We start from the raw sequence: 21,294 nt of genomic DNA, 5'->3' as shown, positions 1-21,294 counted from the left end.
AATCCAGAGCAACACACACAAAATGATACAAGAACAGTAGATTAGACAGCGTCTCTGGAGAGTAATAAACAGTCGACATTTCAGGCTGAGACCCTTCACCTGCACAGGGAAAGTCAATGAGGGAGCTTGAAAAACTGTCCCTGTGAGATCAGTGACTGGCAAACAAGTGTTTAGCTGGGCAGCAGGAAAACCAGTCAGTGATAGTCAGACAAGTTAACAAAGGTTGTACGGTAGGCATTACAGGGATGGGATAGGGGTAGGGGATAGTAGGGGTTACAGAGATGGGGAGGGGTGTAGAGGCTGGAGGGGGTTACAAAGACAGAGAGGGGTGTAGAGATGGGGAGGGTCATGGGGATGGTGGAAGTTACAGAGACAGGGAGGGGTGTAAGAGCTGGAGCATGTTACAGATGGGGGGTATAAAGGATGGTAGGGATCACAGAGACAGGGAGGAGTTTAGTTGGAGGGGGCAGTTACCATAAAGGTTTAGGGGCAAAGAGTATTTTAGAGAGCAGGAGGGGTGTAGTGGCAGAAGGGGACACAGAGTATTATAGGGAAATGTGGGTTAGGGATAGGGAGAGGGGCAGGGTTACTATTAGGCCAGGGTCTGGTACTGACCCTCCGAGGTACAAGGAGCGGCTGCATACTTAGGCAATGGTCGCTCCTCTGTGCGTATCCAGCCAGCGCCCACCTACAGTCTCTCTCCTCCCTCCCTGTAGGAGCAAGTCCTTCATTACACATTCTGCTCAATTCCCATCAGGACTATCTGTGACTGGCTGATATTTCTGGAGAGGTATTTGGCCAGATCAGTGGTTATATATAGATGGCGGGATCTCAATATTTTTAGATTTTTGGGAACCAAGTGACCTTTTACATAAATGTAGAAGAGCATGAAAGAGTTCGATCCCTCAAGTTGCTGCTGTCCCATTCAGTGAGGCTCTCGCTTATCCCCCTCAGCCCCACCTCCATGCACTTACCCAGACCCCCTCCATTTCTTCATGTCCGGCATTCTCTCAGACCCTCCGGGAGAGGAAATACCGGAGGTTCCCTGCCCTCTGGGTGCAGTAACGTCTCCTTTCTGAATGGCCAACCCCTCACTCTGAGACCAGGACTCCTGGACCTGCAGCTGAGGGGGAAAAAACACTCTCGCCACACAGCCACCCCCACCCCCGTTGAGCACTGTTTTTGTAATGATATCCACAGTCAAGCCACGATCCTTGGAGCTTTCAGCGAGAAACTCGAAGGGTCGGTCAGCATCTGGGAAGTCAAATGGACTGTTCAAATGAACATTTTTCCAGGACAGTTGGAGAATCTTCACCTCAGTCCCTCACTGTATGAATGTTTTCATGAGGAATGAACAGGCCTGTCTGCAATAGTACCTAACCATAACAACTCCTGTCCACAACTCCTGTCTGCAACATATGTCCACACAAACTGTTCAAAAAGTACCTGTCCACAACAAATCTTGAACCCATTTTCCCATAACACCTTCCCTCTGCCATTCCATCATATCTGATTGATTTTCTCTCTCAACTCTATTCTCCAGCCTTCTTCCCATTACTTTTGGCAGCTTTCCTAACCAAGAACCCATTAAAAAGTTCTTCCTCATCTACTTTCTAAAGAAATGTCCCTCTTTTCTGAGGCGGTGCTGCTGATCCTCGACTCTCACATTGCAGGAAACATCCCCTCCACTCAATCGAGGCCTTTCGATATTCAACAAATTTCAATGAGACCCACTCAGTCTTCTATACTGAGTACAGGTGCAGGACCATCAAACACTCCTCAAACGTTAATTATTTCATTCCTGGAATCATTCTCGTGAACCTTTTTTGGAACCCCCCCCCCCCCCAAAGCAGGCAGATCCTTTCTTAGATAAAGGAACCAAAACTGCTCACAATACTTCAAGTGCAGGCAGACTTATGCCTTAGAAATCCTCTGCATCACATTTTTGCTTTTATAATCAAGTCCTTTCTAAATAAATAATATTGCATTTGCTTTCCTTACAATGACTCAACAGTGGTGTTGTACATTGTCAGACCAGTCTTCACCAGACTGTATTGCAGTTTTGTAGAACAGTCCTGTCCCACCATCACTGTGCTCAGTGTTATAGTGACAGACCCATCCCACCGTCACTGTACTTAGTCATAGTGACAGACCTGTCCCACCGTCACTGTACTCAGTGTTATAGTGACAGACCTGTCCCACCATCACTGTACTCAGCGTTATAGTGACTGACCCGTCCCACCGTCACTGTACTCAGTGTTATAGTGACTGACCCACCCAACATCACTGTACTCAGTGTTATAGTGACAGACCCATCCCACCGTCACTGTACTCAGTCATAGTGACAGACCCGTCCCACCGTCACTGTACTCAGTGTTATAGTGACAGACCCGTCTCACCGTCACTGTACTCAGTGTTATAGTGACTGACCCGTCCCACCATCACTGTGCTCAGTGTTATAGTGACAGACCTGTCCCACCGTCACTGTACTCAGTGTTATAGTGACAGACCCATCCCACCGTCACTGTACTCAGTGTTATAGTGACAGACCTGTCCCACCGTCACTGTACTCAGTGTTATAGTGACAGACCCATCCCACCGTCACTGTACTCAGTGTTATAGTGACAGACCCGTCCCACCGTCACTGTACTCAGCGTTATAGTGACTGACCCACCCAGCATCACTGTACTCAGTGTTATAGTGACAGACCCGTCCCACCGTCACTGTACTCAGTCATAGTGACCAACCCATCCCACCGTCACTGTACTCAGTGTTATAGTGACAGACCCGTCCCACCGTCACTGTACTCAGTCATAGTGACCAACCCATCCCACCATCACTGTGCTCAGTGTTATAGTGACAGACCCATCCCACCATCACTGTACTCAGTGTTATAGTGACTGACCCACCCAACATCACTGTACTCAGTGTTATAGTGACAGACCCGTCCCATCGTCACTGTACTTAGTCATAGTGACCAACCCGTCCCACTGTCACTGTACTCAGTGTTATAGTGACAGACCCGTCCCACCGTCACTGTACTCAGTCATAGTGACCAACCTGTCCCACCGTCACTGTACTTAGTCATAGTGACAGACCCGTCTCACCGTCACTGTACTCAGTGTTATAGTGACAGACCCGTCCCACCGTCACTGTACTCAGTGTTATAGTGACAGACCTGTCTCACCGTCACTGTACTCAGTCATAGTGACCAACCCGTCCCACTGTCACTGTACTCAGTGTTATAGTGACAGACCTGTCTCACCGTCACTGTACTCAGTGTTATAGTGACAGACCCGTCCCACCGTCACTGTACTCAGTGTTATAGTGACAGACCTGTCTCACCGTCACTGTACTCAGTGTTATAGTGACAGACCCGTCCCACTGTCACTGTACTCAGTGTTATAGTGACAGACCCGTCCCACCGTCACTGTACTCAGTGTTATAGTGACAGACCCGTCCCACCGTCACTGTACTCAATGTTATAGTGACAGACCCGTCCCATCGTCACTGTACTCAGTCATAGTGACCAACCCATCCCACCATCACTGTGCTCAGTGTTATAGTGACAGACCCATCCCACCATCACTGTGCTCAGTGTTATAGTGACAGACCCGTCCCACCGTCACTGTACTTAGTCATAGTGACCAACCCGTCCCACTGTCACTGTACTCAGTGTTATAGTGACAGACCTGTCCCACCATCACTGTACTCAGTGTTATAGTGACAGACCCGTCCCACCGTCACTGTACTCAGTGTTATAGTGACAGACCCATCCCACCGTCACTGTACTCAGTGTTATAGTGACAGACCCGTCTCACCGTCACTGTACTCAGTCATAGTGACAGACCCATCCCACCGGTACCGTACCTTTATGTTATACTGACAGACCCATCCCTAATGGTACTGAACATTGTGTATTAGTGTGACTGACCCGTCCCCAATGCTACTGAGTCCCAGTGGTTTAGTGTGACTGACCCGTCCCCAATGCTACTGAGTCCCAGTGGTTTAGTGTGACTGACCCGTCCCCAATGCTACTGAGTCCCAGTGGTTTAGTGTGACTGACCCGTCCCCAATGCTACTGAGTCCCAGTGGTTTAGTGTGACTGACCCGTCCCCAATGGTACTGAGTCCCAGTGGTTTAGTGTGACTGACCCGTCCCCAATGGTACTGAGTCCCAGTGGTTTAGTGTGACTGACCCGTCCCCAATGCTACTGAGTCCCAGTGGTTTAGTGTGACTGACCCGTCCCCAATGGTACTGAGTCCCAGTGTTTTAGTGTGACTGACCCGTCCCCAATGGTACTGAGTCCCAGTGTTTTAGTGTGACTGACCCGTCCCCAATGCTACTGAGTCCCAGTGTTTTAGTGTGACTGACCCGTCCCCAATGGTACTGAGTCCCAGTGGTTTAGTGTGACTGACCCGTCCCCAATGCTACTGAGTCCCAGTGGTTTAGTGTGACTGACCCATCCCCAATGCTACTGAGACCCAGTGTTTTAGTGTGATTAACCTGTCCGTACTGACACAGAATGGACCTGGCCCCTCTGGTACAGAACCCTGGTGTTTTCGTGTGACAGACCTGTTCCCACGGTACTCTATCACAGCGTGCACCTCATTGTCAAGTGACCACTTTCTGACATTGCAACTCTGTCCTCTCCATCGAGACCCTCTCATTGTTGGAAACTGTTGACAATCTGCCTTGACCTCTGTCTCCATGGTCCGTAGTGCGGTGGCTCGCTGAAGACAGCTTCATTTTCCCGAGACCGGCCGCGGAAACAGGCAGGTCAGAATTACTTTTTCCGGACTCCAGACTAGTATTGTGTGAATCTGTGCCGGGCCAACCCCCGTCTGCCTTTTCTAAAACAAAGACTTCACCCACCTTCCAGGTGTGTCTCACCTGTGCCCTGTAAACAGCAACATACAGACAGCAAACCGTCCCCCCTCCCACCCCTCCGCTATTTCTCCGAGTGGCCCCCTCTTCCGTCCATGCAGGGGAACCTTTGTGAGTGTCCCGTCGCCCTGGGTAATTACTGTTTGTCCGTTCACCCCTCGCCCATCCCCCATCCCCACTTCACCTGCAAATCGCAGGGAGGAGGGGCGCCGTTAGGAGAGGAGGTGTGTTTAATAACAGGCCTGTGCTTGGGGAATGCAGAGCTGTGGCAACATGTTGATGAAACCCTGCACCGAGCGCTTCCATTAATCATCACCGCCTCTGGAACAAAGCCTCCCGCTTACACGGAACAACAGTCGGCACAGTCACTCCAGCCTCTCACCCTCCCCCCACCCTCCTGGCCTGTGTCCTATCTCTTGCGCGGAGAGTCTTATCCCAGGAATGCTCGGAATCCCACTCTTGGCAAACCTGCCTCGTCTCCACAGGGAGCTGAGGCTCACAATCCGTCTGGGGAATGTAACAGGCCTTTCACCCTTCCAGCGCCAACCTCTCCCGCACACTCACCCCTCCCCGTCACAGCCCACCCCCCTGCACTAGCCTCACACAACAGCTGGGGAGCTGTCAACTTAGGGAGATGGTCTGCAAACAATGGTGGAAACAGAACGCGTCTGTGTGTGTGAGAGAGAGAGAGAGAGAGAGAGAGAGAGAGAGGGTGAAAGGGAAGGGTGCAGAGTGGGGGGAGAGAATAGAGAGATGGAGAACGGAATGAAAGTGATGGACAGGATGAAAGAAAGGAGAGGGGAGAGAAAGAGACAAAGGGGCAGACAGGTGCAGAAGTGTAGGCAAGTTGAGAGGCGGCAGGGTTATCAGAGAGAACTGATACTGCAGAGGACGGGGTAGGGTAGGGGCACTGGAGTGGGGTTGCAGGGACAAAGCAAGAGAGGAAAGGAGAATACAGTGAGTGTGCGGGGGTGGTAGGGGCGGTCAGATGCAAGGAGAATGAGACAGCAAGAATTTCTGCAAGAGCACGAACTTTAATGAATTAAATTGAGTATCTGGATTGCGTCCAGCGAAGAGAGAACGCAGAATGCAGAGTGAGAGAAGACTGGCAAGAGCAGCGGGAGGGGCCAGGAGGAGTTGGGCGAGGTGTGAAGCGATAGATTTAGGTAGGGACAAAAGAGAGAGGATACAGAAACCAGAAACACACCGCGGGTCAGGCAGCAGCCAGAGTGAGAAGCAATTAATGGTCACTCAGCACGGGGTTAATGTTCTACTCTCCGTAGAGTAAACCAGCACTCCCCACCCAGAGAATGTAGGTGGAAGATAGAGGGGGTGGGATAGAGTGGGGAGAGAGAAAGCTGGTTGGGACAGGGGGGTCAGGTGGATAGTGAGAGTGGAAAGGAAGGAATGAGAAAACTGGAACCAGAGAGACGGTAAAGGAGGGGACATCGGAGGAGAGGGGTAGAGAAAAGGACTGAATTCGGGAAGGGAGCGAGGGAGTGACTGAAGAAAGACAGAAGAAAGGGAAGAGGAGAATGTAAGGAAAGAGAGAAAGTGAAGGAGAAAGAGAGATGGTCATCTCGATGCAAAGGTACCTAGGGTGTAAATAAGGAGCCGAGCAGAGTGAGAGAGAGAGAGCAGTGTCGTTTGAGAGAGGGAGAGAGAGGGATGAATGCTGGAGTGAGGAGTGAGACGCACCAGAAGTTTGAGTGTTATTGATGTCTGCTGCGGAGAGTGAACTGGTTGGCATTCCCTCGGTTGTGCGATCCTGCGGGAGTGAGAGGGACGGCAGAAGGAGGGGAGAGGAGAGAAGGAAAGTGGCAGTGAAAGAAATAGGGAGAGAGAACGAAGAGTTAGAGAAAATGAGAAAGAAGGAATGTGGGATATAGCGAAGGTGAGAGTGGAGGGTCGGACGGAGGTGGACGGTGTGGGAACCAGTGCGGTGAGGAAAATTTACTGAAGTGCGGGCTCCGAACACCTGCCCAGACCGCCGCTAAACTTGCAACTTCAGCAGTGTTGCCCGCGCTCCCAGCCTGCGTGTGGTGGGGAGTGTCGCCTGGGTGCGGGGACTTTGCCCTCCCTTACCTGCGGCCGCCGATAGCAACAGGAGGATGTCGGTCAGCAGAGCCATCGCGCCTGCAGGTTCCGCCGCCTCGGCCGCACTGCCCGCTCGCCGTGACGTTCGCAAGTGCCAGCCCTCGGCCGACAGAGGGGGAGGACCCGCCGAGAGCGCACCCTCCGCCTCCACATCAAAGCAGCCCAGCGACTGGGGGGCGTGTATTCGTTCCGCGCCCACATCACACGACAGGCGGCAGATGCAGCCCCGAGCCCCAGTTACAGATACAGCGGACCCTGTCTGCAACTGTAATCCCCGCCCCGGGGACAGCAATGGGGGGGACGGGGGACGGGAAAGACGGAGAGGAGAGAGGCGAGAAGCGGGACGAAAGCGAAGGGGCACGGAGAAAGAGGAGTGGGAAGAGTGGAGGGAATGAAGTGAGCATGGGGAAGGGAGATGGGAGAGTTGGGGAGAGGGAGTGGGGAGAAGAAGAAGGGGTGAAGGGAGGGTGGGGAAGGGAGATGGGAGAGTTGGGGAGAGGGAGTGGGGAAGAAGGGGTGAAGGGAGGGTGGGGGAGGGAGGTAGGCTGGGAAGGGGGGAGAAGGAAGGCTGGAGGAGGGAGAGAGGGATGATGGGAAGGCAGAGAAGGGACGAAGGGAGATGGGAAGCTGGGGAAAGAGGGATGGTGGAAGAAGGGGTTGATGGGAGGGAAGGGGCAGGAAGGGTGGCAGAGGAAGGATGGGGAGAAAGAAGGGAGATGGTAGGGTGTGGAGAGAGAGAAAGGACAGGGGTAGGATGGTGAGAGGCAGTGGAATGGAAAAAGTGGACAGGAAGGGAGGGTGGGGGAGAGAGAAGGGAAGTCAAAGGGGTGTGCACTGAGAGAGAGGGAGGGGCTGGGAAGGGGAAGAGTGAATTAGGGAGAGGGCTGTCGAGCATGGGAGTTAGGGGAAGGAGGAGGGGAGGGAGGGAGAGAAGAAAGTGCACTACATATTCTCTCAGCCTTCAGACAGCACATTCTATAAACATCATTCATACGTGTGTAAAACACGTACACAAATCATTACACATACATATACATCACACGCTCATTCACATTGTACATGTATGCCTATGAGTCACACATAAGTACACGCTCATTCACCAATATCACTCACATGAATGATCACACTCACACAGTGAATTCTTTGCACCCACAAACACACACACAATGAATTCATCACAGGGACACCCACAAACACTCATACACAATGAATTCATCACACACAGGCATTCACAAAAACACTCACACAACAAATTCATCACACACGGACACCCACAAACACTTACACACAATGAATTCATCACACACGGACACCCACAAACACTCACACACAATAAATTCATCACACGGACACCCACAAACACTTACACACAATGAATTCATCACACGGACATCCACAAATACACACACACAATGAATTCATCACACACGGACACTCACAAACACGCAGAATGAATTCATCACACACGGACATCCACAAACACTCACACAATGAATTCATCACACACATGCATCCACAGATACACTTACAGTTTTGTCTCGCCCACACACAAAGATACACGTACCACAATTGTACATAATACGTGGTTATACCTGTAAGAAAGCTCACCTATGTTCAATAACCAAGGATATCCTGCACAGATACAACATATCTACACATATACACGGACACACATATGTACATAATGCTCATGTACTATGCATATCTGAACAAACAATATCACGCACCCCAATGTACATTCCCACAGTTACGCTCACAATCACATTAAGTGCATGCAAATACACTTTCTTGTTCGAGAGAGGACCCTACGAATAAATTGGGAAATTATAGACCAGTGAGCCTGAAGTCCATCGCAGTTAAATTTTTGGAAGGTATTCCAAGTGACAGGATACATTCGTACTTGGATAGACAGGTGTGGATTTCCCTTGGGTGCTCTGGGTTCCTCTTACATTCCAAACACACAGCATCAGTAGGTTAATTGGTCATTGTAAATTGTCCTACGATCAGGCTAGGGTTAAATCAGTGAGATGCTGAGCAGAGGGGCCTGTTCCACGCTGTATCTCTAGTGAGTGCCTCAACACACACTACCAGCGTCAGACACAGAGAGAAACTTCATCCACACTGACCCGTCGCACATTCCTGAGGTCAGTCACAGAATGAAGCTCCCTCTATACCATCCCATCACACACTCCTGGGGCAGACAGAGAGAAACTTCATCCACACTGACCGGTCGCACATTCCTGAGGTCAGACACAGAGTGAAGCTCCCTCTGTACCAACCCGTCACACACCCCTGGCGTCCGACACACAAAGAAACTCCATTCACACTGTTCGGTCACACATTTCTGGGGTCAGAGTGAAGCTCTCTCCACAATACTGTTTAAGAGGTTTGGATGTGTACATGGATAGGAGGGGTTCATAAAGATATGGTGTGGGTGCGGGTGCAGGTGGAAAGGACTAGGCAGCAGATCAGGCCAGCATTCAGTAGATGGGCCTGTTTCTGCACTGTAATGCTCCCATGATTCAGAGATACAGACAGAGTCATTGAGTAACCTACAGTCAGTCTCTCACTCTCTCACACACACACCCGCCCCCCACATTCGCTTGACTTTGACATCCCTGGAAGGCAAAGTTTCCCGAACTGCCCTTCCCCATCCACCCCCAAACACAAGCAAGTAAACAGGTAACCTTCCCTCTCCAGTCCGTTGTGCCCATCTGTTTCTGCGTGGTGCTGGGTTCACAGGTGCTGCATGTCTATTGAACGTACTCCACCTGATCTAAGACTCACGGTACACCCGGTCTGGGCTGAAAATTTATTCTGGCCATTGAAGGGATTAACCACGCATTTAGGCATTTGTTCGAATTTGTTTCGCTGCCGCCCATACAGTTCTGCCCATCTCACAGGGTGAGGGGGTTAGGCTGGTGACGGGGCCACAGAGCAAGTGTGAATGAGGTCGACTTCAGTTATGGACACTGGCAACGTTTGGGATGAGCTGTTAGTTTATTTAGGCCGAGTGATCAGGTTGTCCAAAGTAAACAGTTTAGTATTAGCATTGAAAACAGGCTGGCTGATTCCGTGTGACTTGGCAGGACAGGAACGTTGAGGCACCACACCCGTCCTTTGATTTTCCATTGTTGAATGTTATTTGTGAATGAAGGAGAGCTCACAGCACCAGATTTATTGTTCGGGAGGCAGATTGGGGGGAGGAAGCTGGGGGGTAGTGGCAGAGAAACAACTCACTTCTTGGAACCTGATGCAGATTGTTGTAAACAAGCTCCCCTAAACTAACCAGGTGTCAAGATCCTGCCCCTCTCTGTCTGTCTCCACCTACCACCCCCACCCCCTTTCTTGAGCCAAGACTGTGCCAGCTGTACTTTGTAATGTAATCGTCTCCAACTGTCTGCCGTGTCTGGAAAGCTGGTTCAACTGTGTGACTGATGTCTGTTTGAATTGTCTGACTGTGTCTCTGAAGTATGACAGTGTATTTGATGTCTGACTGTCTCCCCGTCTGAATGTGTCTCTGATGTGTGATTATTTGCCTTCTACACCTTCGGACACATCCTTGTTCCCAATCCGACCATGCTGACGCCGGGAATTAAAAAAAAGTATATCTTTATAATTTCTGTTCTGATGAAGGGACTGGAAGCAGCGATTCTCTCTCCACTCAAGCTGCCTGACCCACTGAGTGTTTCCACTGTTACTGGTTGTTACATCATATATCTGACTATATATTTAACTCTCTGTATATCCAGCAATTTGTACTGTGTGTGACTCTACCTCATTCTATATCTGAATGCTGTATATAGGGTGTCCCCGAGTTACGAACGTCCGACTTATGAACAACTTGTACTTACGAATGGCCTGCCATTAAGCCTAGTATATAAAAAATTCATCAGCTTTAGGAAGGAGAACGCCATCTGCCATTTTAATTCAGATCACGTTGCCATTAACACTGTGTTGAGTGTATAACTTTGTATTTGGCTTAACCTTTTCTTAGCAAGATTCACCCTCGCCCCCTTTTCCAGTCAGTACCCCCCCTCCACTTGTCCCATTTAACCTGTCTCAGTGCAGGTGGAGAGATGTATGATTCTCTACATCTGACAGTATATCTGAGATAGTATGTCTCACTTGGTCTGTATCTGATTCTCTGTATATCTGACTGTATGTCAGGCTGTATCTGACCCCGTGTTTCTGACTGTGATTGTCTCTGATATCCGACGTTATCGGACTGTCTGCGTCTATATATCAGACTGGATATCTGACTGTATCTCATTCCCTACATCTGACAGTATACATGACTCTTTATATCTAACTCGCTGTATATCTGAATTTCTGTACATCTGACTGTACGTGGCTGTTATCTGACACTCAGTATATCAGACTGTCTATGACAATCTGACTCTCTGTTGCTCTGCAAAACCTGCCTCAGTCTCTCAGACTAAAATCATGCTCCCTCACCCTTTCCTTCACCTGCTCTCCTTCACCCTTACTCAGTCCCTCTTCTGCTCTCTCTCTCCTCTTTCTCCCCTCCTCTCTCCATCTTTCACACTCTTCCCTCTCTCTCCTTTTCACCATCTCTCCTCCCCTCTCGCTCTTCCTCTTTCATTCCCTCCCTTACACACTCTCTCTCTCCCTCCTTCTCTCTCCCACCACCTTTGCTCTCACCCTCTCTCTCCTTCAACATTTCCCTCTTAACCTCCAAACTACCGCATCCTCTCTGTCATAATCTTCCTCCCCCTTTCCCTCACCCTCTCTTTTCCCTTCCTTCAACCGCACTCCCTCCCTTTCTATCACTCTCTCTCTCCCTCTCCCCCACTCTCTCCAGCTCTCACCCACTCCACCCTCCACTCACTCTCCCTTTGTCCCACTCCCTCTCCAGCTCTCTCCCTCTTTCCCTCCTTCCCTCTCCCTCATTTTCCCACACCCTCCCTCCCCTATCCGTCATCCTTCCTACTCCCTCTCCCTCTCTCTCCATCTCCCTTTTCTCTCTCTCTGCTCACCCTCTTTCATTCTCTCTCACTGTCTCTCCCCTTTCCCTCCCACTTTCTCCCTCTTCCTTCCTCCTCTCTCCTTCTCCCTATCCCTTGCACACTCCCCTTTCTCACTTTTTCTCTCTCCTTCCTCTATCTCCCTCTTCTTCACCCTCTATCTTTCTCCCTTTTCCTCTCCCTCCTGCTTCTCCCACTTGCTCTCTCTCCCCTCTTTCTCCCTCCTCCTCATCATATCTCTCTCTCTTCATCTTCTCTCTCCCCTCCCCTTTCCTCCTCCCTCCCCCCCCTCTCCTCCTCCCATCCCTTCTCTTTCTCTCTCCCCCTCCCTCTCCTCCTCCCTCCCCTTCTCTCCCCTTCCTCCCCTCTCCTCCTCCCTCTCCTTCCCTCTCTCCCCATCTCTCCCACTCCTATCCCCTTTCTCCCTCACACCCCCTTTCTCCATCTTTCCCTCTCCCTCTTCCACCATCTGCTTCCTTCCCTCTCCCTCCCCCTCCCGCTTATGCTCACCCTCTCACCAACCTCCTCCCTCCCCAACCCCCTCTACTTTTCCCACTCTTTCTCACTCTCCCTCTCCATCTCTTCCTCCCTTCCCCCAACTCTCTCCACTTGTTCTCTGTCCCTGCCCTTGTCTTTCTATTTCCATCCCTCTTCCACCCCCTCCCTCCATCTCCCTCTGTCTCCCACCCTCTCCATCCCACTCTCCCTCCTCTTCCTCTTCCATGCCATCCCCTTCTTCCCTCTCTCTCACCCCTCTTTCTCTATCCCTCCCTCTCACCCCTTCTCTCTCCCTCTCTCCCTTTTCACCCACCCCACCTCCCTCAATGTCCGCTTCCTTTCCTCTCTCCCTCACTCTCTCCCTGTCCCTCTGCCCTCTCTTCCTCTTCCTCTCCTTCTTCATTCCCTTCCCCCTCCCTCTCTTCCTCCTTCTCCCTCTTCCCCTCCCTCTCTCTTCCTCTCCCTCTCCCTCTCTCTCATTCTCACCTTCTCCTTCCCATTTCCTCAACCTTTCTCTCCTCTCTCTCTTCCCCGTCTCTCTGTACTTCTTAGTCTCCCTCTCACCCTCCCTCTTCCTCTCTCTCTTGCCCATCTCACACCCTCCCTCTCCCTCCCTAGCCTATCCCAATCACCCTCCCTTTTCCTCCTTCCACCTCTCTCCCTGGCTCTCTCCATCACTCTCCTTCTCTTCATCTCTCTCCCTCACCCTTCCTCTTCCTCAGCCTCTCATTCTTTGTCTCTCCTGCTCTCTCCTTCTGCCTTCCCCTCTTCCTCACCACTACTCACTCTCATTAACCCTCCCCTTCTCTCTATCTCCCTCTCCCTCCCTCCTTCCCTCTTCATCACCCTCTCTTCCTCTCCTAGTCTTTCTCCCAATCTGTCCCTCTCCCCAACTCTCTCTCCATCTCCTCTTTCCCTGCCTCTCCCCCTCCCTCTTCTCTCTCCTTCACTCACCACCTGCTCCTCCTCCCATTCCCTAACACACTCCCTCACTCCCCATTATTTCTTCCCCTCTCTCCCTCCATCACTCTCTCATTTTCCATCTTCCTCAGTCCCGCTCACCCTCTCGCACCCCCTCACACTTCCCCTCACCCACTCTCCCCCTCATTCCTCCCCTCCATCACTCTCTCATATTCCATCTTCCTCACTCTCTCTCTCCCTCACACTTTCCCTCACCCACTCGCTCCCTCATTCCTCTCCCTCTCAGTCTCTCTTTCCCACTTTCTCTCTTTCTGTCCTACCCCCATCTCCTCTCTATTGTTCTCCCTCCAACTTTCCTCTTCCTCACCCTCTCACCCTTCCTCCCTCTCTCTGTCCCTCTCCTTCTCCCATCTCTCCCTTGCCCTCTCTTTGCCACGTCCTGCCACCACTTTCTCTCTCCCTCCAACTTCTTTACCCTCCCTCCCCATCTCCAACATCACCTTTCTTCTCTACCCCTCTCACTGTCCCTCCTTCTCCACCCCTCTCTCTCCCTCCCGCTCCATCTCCCCTCTCTCCCTTCACCTTCCTCTTTTTTCTATCTTCCATTCCTTTTTTCTTCATCCCGCTATCCCCTCTCTCCTCCCCTCTCCCTCACTCACCTCGTCCTCTCCTCTCCTTCTCTCTTCCCCCTTCTTTCTCCCAATCCCTCCCTTCTTCTTGCTTCCCCTCTCTCTCCTTGCCTCTTCCTGACAGTCCATCATTCTGCCTCTCCCTCCCTCCCTCTCTCACCTCCTCCTCCTGTCTTTTGCTCTACTCTTTTCCTCAAACCCTTCCCCCTCTCCTCCTTGTCCCTTTCTCTCTCCCTCCCCTCCCCCATCTTTCCCCCTCTCTCCCTCTCCATCTCCCTTCCTCTTCCTCACACTCTCTCCCTCCCCTTGTCTCTTCTTCAGCATCTCTCTTCTTCCCTCTCCCTATCTCTCCACCTCTCTGCTACCATCTCCCTCCATCTCTCTCTCCTGGTCCTTCTCCCTCTGCCCCTCCCCCCTTCACTCTCCCTCCCTCCCACTCTCTCCACTCTCCCTCTCTGTATTTCCATTCTCCCCTCTCTCTCTTCCTCCCTCTATCCCTCTTCACCCTCGCCATCCCTCTTTCTTTCTCTCACCTTTCCTACCCCTCCTGTGAACCCTCACTCCCCACCCCCTCCCTCTAATCCTCTCTCTCCTTCCCCCTCTCTGCCTTACCTCTCTCCCTCCCTCTCCCTCAGCCCCTCTCTCTCTCCTTCACTCTCTCTATCTCCCTCACTCTCTGTCTCCTCCTCCTGCCCACTCACCGCACTTCCTCCCCTCTCTCTGTCCATCTCCTCCTCTCCTTTCTTGTCACATTCCCTCCTCTCCCTCCCCATCCTTTACTCTCTTCCTCTCCCTCCCTCTCCCTTCCTGTTTCACCCTCTCACCCTCACCTTACACTGCTCACCTGGAGTTAGCTGACCCTGCTCCCACTGCAGATGCTACTTAACAGGCAGGGGCAGTGTTGTTAGAGGGCATTCCTGTATGCCCTCTCCTACCTCCCCTCCTCCTCCATTCTTCTCCTTCCATTACCCTCCTCCCACTCCCCGAATCCATAGACTTCCTTCCCATTTGCCTTCCCATACCCCTTATCCCGTTCCTCTTGTCCTTTCCCACAGCCTCCTCCCTCTGTACCTCCATTGCCCTTCTGCTGTCCTTCCTTACCCCTCTGGCATCCCCCTTCCCCTCTTTTGCCCCCCCCCCGGTTATGGGGCAGTTTTCCACAGGGGACATGACAGCCTTACTCTCCCCACAAGCTGTCACTACGATCTTCATGGACCCTGCAAAGGAGAAGGTCATGTAGCCTTTTGGCCCATCCACTCCTTGCCATCCATCATGGGTATCTGCCCACATTTGGCCCATATCCCTCTAAAGCTTTCCTGTCCACGTACCTGTTTGTGTCTATTAAATTCCACCTCACTGCCTTTCTCTGACAGCCTAGCCCATTCCAGATACTCACATCCCTCGGAGTGAAGAATTTGCCCTTCTGAATCACTCCCCTCTCACCTTAAACCTATGTCCTCCAGTCGTTGATCCCCAGCCCTGGGGAAAGGAACTGTGTGCATTCACCCTTGGGGTTTTATACATCTCTGACAGGTGACAATTTACCCATCCTGTCTATAACCCAACCCCCGGAATCCCGGCAACATCAACACACATCATCCCTGTGCTCTTTCCATCTTACGCACACCGTTCCTTCAGCAGTGATCTCCACGTTCAGTCCATCCAGCGTCATGAGGAGAGGAAGTGAGCGAGGGTAGGAGGAGGAGGAGAAGGGATAGATCAAGATGATGATGGAGGCTGAGAAAGGATGGAAGAGGAGGAGGGAGACCTCATCCTGGGAGCACAGCGATGAGACAGGAGTGGAGGAAACCTCCCTTGAGATCATGTAGTGGAGGAGGAGTGCAGAGGTGGCACGGAGAGGTGGAAGGCACCTTCCTGCGGCGTTCGAGGGTGGGGAATGTGGGAGGGAGGAAGAGAAAGCAGGGAGAGAGTGCAGTTGGGGGAGGAGGAAGCTGGGTGAGGAGCCGGGGGCGGTGGTTTGGGGAGGAGGGAGGTGTGTGAACAGTAGTGTTGCGTGGGTGAGGGAAAAGGGAAGTGAGGGTAGGAGGGAACTGGAGTAAAAGGGATCTGAGGGAGAAGGGAGGTGTGAGGAGGCAGGTGGGTGAGGGCAAGGAAGGTGTGAGGAGGCAGGTGATTGAGGGCAAGGGAGAAGGGTGAGGAACTGGGGTAAAGGGAGGTGAGGGAGAAAGGAGGTGTGAGGACGAGGGAGGAGGGAGTTGGGGGAAGAGGAAGGTGAGGGAGCAGGGAGGTGTGGGAAAAAAGGTTGATAAGGGTGAGGGAGGGAGTAGGATGAGGAGGGAGGTGAGAAAGAAGGGAGTTGTGGGAAGAGGCAAGTGGGAGAACATGAGGGAGGAGGGAACTGTGAGGAGATGGCGTAGGGTGATGGAGCTGGAGGAAGAAGGAGGTGAGGGAGCAGGGAGGTATGGGAAGAGGCAGGACGAAGGAGGAGGTAGGTGGGAGAGGGAGTTGTGGGAAGGGGAGGTGAGGTAGTTGGGCAGAGAGGTGTGAGCACAGTGAGGAGGGATGTTTAGGGAGGATAACAGAGGAGGTAGGTGTGAGAGGAGGGATGTACAGAAGGAGGTGAGGGGAGGATCTCTTCCCATTCAGTACAGAATCCAGAGGGATCCACTATGGCGGAAACCGGTCGCAGAGACGGCATGACAGAGGCTACATTTCATTAGGAGTTTGAGGAGGTTTATCATGTCACCAAAGACCCTCACAAATGCACCATGGAGAGCATTCTAACTGGCTGCATCATCCCCTCCGCCATCTGATTTCTAAATGGACACTAGCGCAGTACTGTTGTTTTGCACTACTCAATATATATTCCTGTAATTTAGTTTTTATTATGTATTGCATTGTGCTGCTGCCGCCAAACAACAGATTTCATCACATACTGGTGCTATTAAACCTGAGGTGCAGAGGGATCCAGTACTGGTTTAGGAGGGCCCAGTTTGAAGAGCGGAGGGGGGCAGTGCTGAAGAGATGCCCATTTTAAGCCAGTGCTCAACTGTGGTCAGTTCTGATCGAGGGCTCTGTGGGGTAATGAGGACCAACAATGTCTGTCCAGACCTACATACTTACCTCTGTGTGTGAAACTGAGAGAGACTCAGAGACAGATTGTATGCATCAGAGAGACTCTGAGTGTGTGTGTGAGAGAGACTGTGTGACAGATTACGTGTGTGTGAGAGAGAGACTGTTTGTGTGTGACTGAGATAGTGTTTGAGAGAGAAATTCTGTGTGTGTGTGAGAGAGATATTGCTTGTGTGTGACAGAGAGACAGACTGTGTGAGAGAGCCTGTGTGTATGAGTGTGAGAGTGAGAGACTGTGTGTTTGTGAGAGATACTGTTAGTGTACGAGACTGTTTGAGAGAGAGACTCCATGTATGTGTGTGTGTGTGAGAGAGAGACTGAGGGGGGGGGGGAATTGTACAACCAGGGACTGTGTGGGGGTACATGTGGTGAATTGAATGGGAGAATGTGTGTGGAGTCCCTTGCCTGCTGTGGTCGAACTGGTTTAACCAGTTTGTGAGAGCAGGGCTCTCCTCCTCCCCTCCCTCCCCACTCACCCCTACCGATGCTGGAAGAGTCCTCTCCCTGAGACACAGGATGATCCACAGCACAGGGAAGCTGGAGCAGTTAAAGACCATACAGCCCCCATCCATGTCTGGCCCTGCTGCAAAAAAAGAAACCTGTTTTGGTGACGGCAAGGGAAGGGTTAGGGTAAAGTGTTGACCCTCTGAATCCTGATGTCGAACTCAATCTGTGGACTCTGACCTACTGAACCTCAAACAACCCTGAACAGTGACCTCAATCTCCAAACCTGACGCCTGTCCCATTGAGCCCTGAAACGATGACTCCACCAAAGCCTACTCCCTTTGACCCATGACCCCCGTCCCCTGAGTCTGGAACCACGGAGCCTGACGTAGCACACAACCAGCGAAGGTCTGTGAAATGCATCTGAGCACAGGTACAACAGGGCCTTAATCCCAGGGTCACTGGAATGGGCTGGGGTTCAGGAAAGCACACCCCCTTGCTTGCATCCCTGACCAGAACCATTCCATCGAGCAGTGGCTCCCCGAGGGAAACTGCTCCTGTTCACATTAGTGGATCAATACTAACCTGCTTGGCCACGTCATCGGCAAGCCAGCTCTTTTACTGAGCGGATGTCTGTGGGATTGCCGTTCCCCTGAACTGCAGCTCAGTATGGCAGGCTGGAGTATAACAAGGTGTATGAGATAGCTTTGGCATAGAAGAGTAAATATGCAGCAGGGGTGGGGAGGAGGGGATTTTACAAGTTTGTTGAAGGAGAAAGAATAACCAGGGCGAGAATAGTCCAGTCAGAAACAAGCAAGGATATCTCTATGTGGAGACACAGGGAATGAGGAAGGTCTTCAGTAAATGGTTCTTTTCCAATATCAGCATGGAGAAAGGCCGGAAGAGTTTGGAAGGTTAGAGGGTTAATGGGGATGTCTTGGTGACAGTCTGCACGAGACACCTGGCTGATATATTTGCATCACTGTTAGTCGGAGGTTAAGTGATGGGAGTAGGGGAGGTTGGTGAAAGCTGCCCTGTTATTTCTGAAGGGCAGCAAAGAAAAACTTGGGAACTGTAGACCAGTGAGCCCAACATAAGTTACTTGAGGGGATTCTGAGAGATAAGATATGTAAGCATCTGGAAAGACAGGGGTTGATGAGGCACAGTCAGCATGTCTGTGAGACTGGATCTCACAAATTTTGGGAAGAAGTAGCCAAGAAGGTCGATGAGGGCAGGACTGTAGATGGTGTCTAGGTGGCCCTTTGCTAAGGTTTCTCATGGTGGGTTGCTCTGTAAATTGAGATCACATTGGAATCTAGAATTGGCTTTAGGGTGATGGTGAAAGTTTGTTTCTTGGACTGGAGACCCATGACTAATGCTATTCCCCAGGAGTCAGTAATAGGCCCATTGCCATTTGCCATTTCTGTCAATGATTTGGCTGAGAAAACACAAGGTAGAGTTAGTAAGTTTACAAGTGACACAAACATAGGTGATGTGGTGGACACTGTGGATAGCTATAAGAATTTACAGAGGGATTTTGTTCAGCTGGGTAAATGGGCTGAGGAATGACATATTGAGTTTAATTTAGATAAGTGTCACAATTTAGGAACACAAACGTGTTAGTGAAAGGCAGGGTCTGGAAAGTGTTGTAGAACAGTGGGACAGAGGGGGCACAGGTACATGGTTCTCGGAACATGACATCACAGATAGGGTGGTGACAGTGGTATCTGGCACGCCGGCCTTCATCAGTCGGGGCACTAAGTACAGGAGTTGGGATGTCATGTTGCAGTTGTACAAGACTTCGACGAGGCTGCATCTGGAGCACTGTGAAACGGGGCACTGATAACAGGAGTCCATCAGGGCACCAAGTTCATGCTGTCCTTACCCAGTCACCCTCCCATGGAAGAGATGGCATTAAGCTGGAAAAAGTGGAGAAGAGTTACAAGGATGTTGCCAGGACTCGATGGACTGAATTATAGAGGGTGCGTAGGTTGGGATTTATTCTTCAGAGTACGGGAAACGGAAGGGTGACCTTGTAGAGGTGTACAGAACCATGAGGGGCACAGACAGGATGAATGCACAGTTTTCTCCCCACAGTTGGAAAATGAAACACCAGAGGAAATAGGTTTAATGTGCAGATGGAGGGATTTAATAGGGACCTGAGGGACAACTTCTTCACCCAGATGGTGGTCCGCATATACCAAGCTGCCAGCAGAAGTGGTCAACAACAATGAAAAGGATTGTGGGCAGGAAAGGTTTCGAGGGATATGGGTCAAACGCAGGCGGACAGGATTTGCGTAGCTTTGTATCATGATTGGTATGGACAAGGTGGGCCGGGCTGAACCTCCTGTTTATGTGCTGCATGTCTTTGACCTTGCCGGCCCTCAGCTATTTTATCTGTGACATTGTTGTCTGCGGTGGACGTACTTTGGGATTAAGTTGTTCACAGTGTGGGAAGAGGTTGAGGAGAGGGAAACAGCCTCACCCTTGAATGCCCACTGACTCTGAATAGATGGGGCAGTGAGGGAATGGGGGCATTGTGCGAAGCCTTGTGTTGTCAACCAGCCGGTGGGACCATCGCAATCATCACCTGGTGCCTCGTTACTGGAGGATTTCCACATATCCTTCCCTTCCTCCATCCCCTGCTGGGGGCAGTAGTGTTGTTACACTCTGGACCCATTGACTCAGAGAACTGTCAGTGAAGGAGCCTGACAACACCGCTCACAGTCTAAGCAAACCTGTTCAGCAGCTGTGTGAAACGGAGCAGAGAGGAGCTGAGCTTTGGGGTGTTGGCGAGATGCAGGAGGGAGCACACTTCACACGAGGGAGACCAGCCCCCGGCTCGGCCTGTCTGCCAGCTGTTGGCCAAAGTCACAGCACCTGGGAATAGAAGGGGGCAGCTGGAGACTTACTGTCTGCATTCACTGTCATTGTCTGACTGTCGTCTGCATCTGTCCATCAAACTCTGGCTCCCGTCACACTCTGACCTCTCTCCTTCTCTGTTCTTGCTCTCTCTGTCTCACTCCTTTTGTCTGCTCAACTAGCTCTCTCTCCTTCTACGCTCTGTCCTCTCTCTCACATTCTTTCTCTCTCTCTCCACTCTTTCTTCCCTTCTCTCACTGCTTAGCAAACCTGTTCTCTTTATCTCCTGCTCTCCTTCCTTGCCTATGTTTCTTTTTCTTTCCCTCATTTTCTTATTCTGTCTCTTTAACTTTCTCTCACCTCTGTTTCTCACGTTCTCTCCTCCCACACTTCTGCCTCTGCCTGTCTTTCTCTCCCTGACTCTCACTTTCACTCTTCCTGTCTCACTCTCTCCTCTCTCCTTGTCTTTACATGCACACTCTTACCCCCACTCTCACCTTCTCCCCCTCTACCTCCTTACCTCTCACACACCTTCCCTCTTCTCTGCCTGTCTCTTTCTCTCACATACACACACACTATCTCTCTTCTATCTGTCTTACACACATACACAAATACTCTCTCTCCTCTCCATCTCTGCCTTTCTCTCTCTCACACATACTCTCTCAATCACTCTCTCTGTCTCTCTCACACAAATACTTGATCTATCTTTGTCTGTCTCTCTCTCTCACACACACACATACACATGCGCACACACACTATCTCCTGTCACTCCCTCTCTCGTACACTGTCTCTGTTGCTCTCACACATACACACACACACACACACGCACTTGCACTCTCCTCTGTCTGCCTGTTTCTCTTTTTCACACGCACAGT

General features: G+C 51.2%; 1 protein-coding gene across 2 annotated transcripts in view; it reads right to left on the bottom strand.

The window, feature by feature from the left end:
- LOC132393472 (basal cell adhesion molecule-like) overlaps nucleotides 1–7,120 on the bottom strand; it is a 50,477-nt gene extending 43,357 nt beyond the window's left edge. Inside the window, exon 1 of one of the 2 annotated variants that reach the window (XM_059968758.1) lies at nucleotides 6,973–7,120. In XM_059968758.1, the coding sequence (XP_059824741.1) occupies nucleotides 6,973–7,018 (46 nt within the window). In that variant the 5' untranslated portion in view covers nucleotides 7,019–7,120. Of the gene's footprint in view, nucleotides 1–974; nucleotides 1,114–6,972 lie in introns of those variants that run through there. The other variant, XM_059968768.1, reaches the window with a different exon arrangement.
- Between the last annotated feature and the right edge of the window lie 14,174 nt (nucleotides 7,121–21,294).

The sequence above is a fragment of the Hypanus sabinus genome, chromosome 1, assembly GCF_030144855.1.
Source record: "Hypanus sabinus isolate sHypSab1 chromosome 1, sHypSab1.hap1, whole genome shotgun sequence".
Taxonomy (NCBI): domain Eukaryota; kingdom Metazoa; phylum Chordata; class Chondrichthyes; order Myliobatiformes; family Dasyatidae; genus Hypanus; species Hypanus sabinus.
This window is presented reverse-complemented; position numbering and strand designations above follow the sequence as displayed.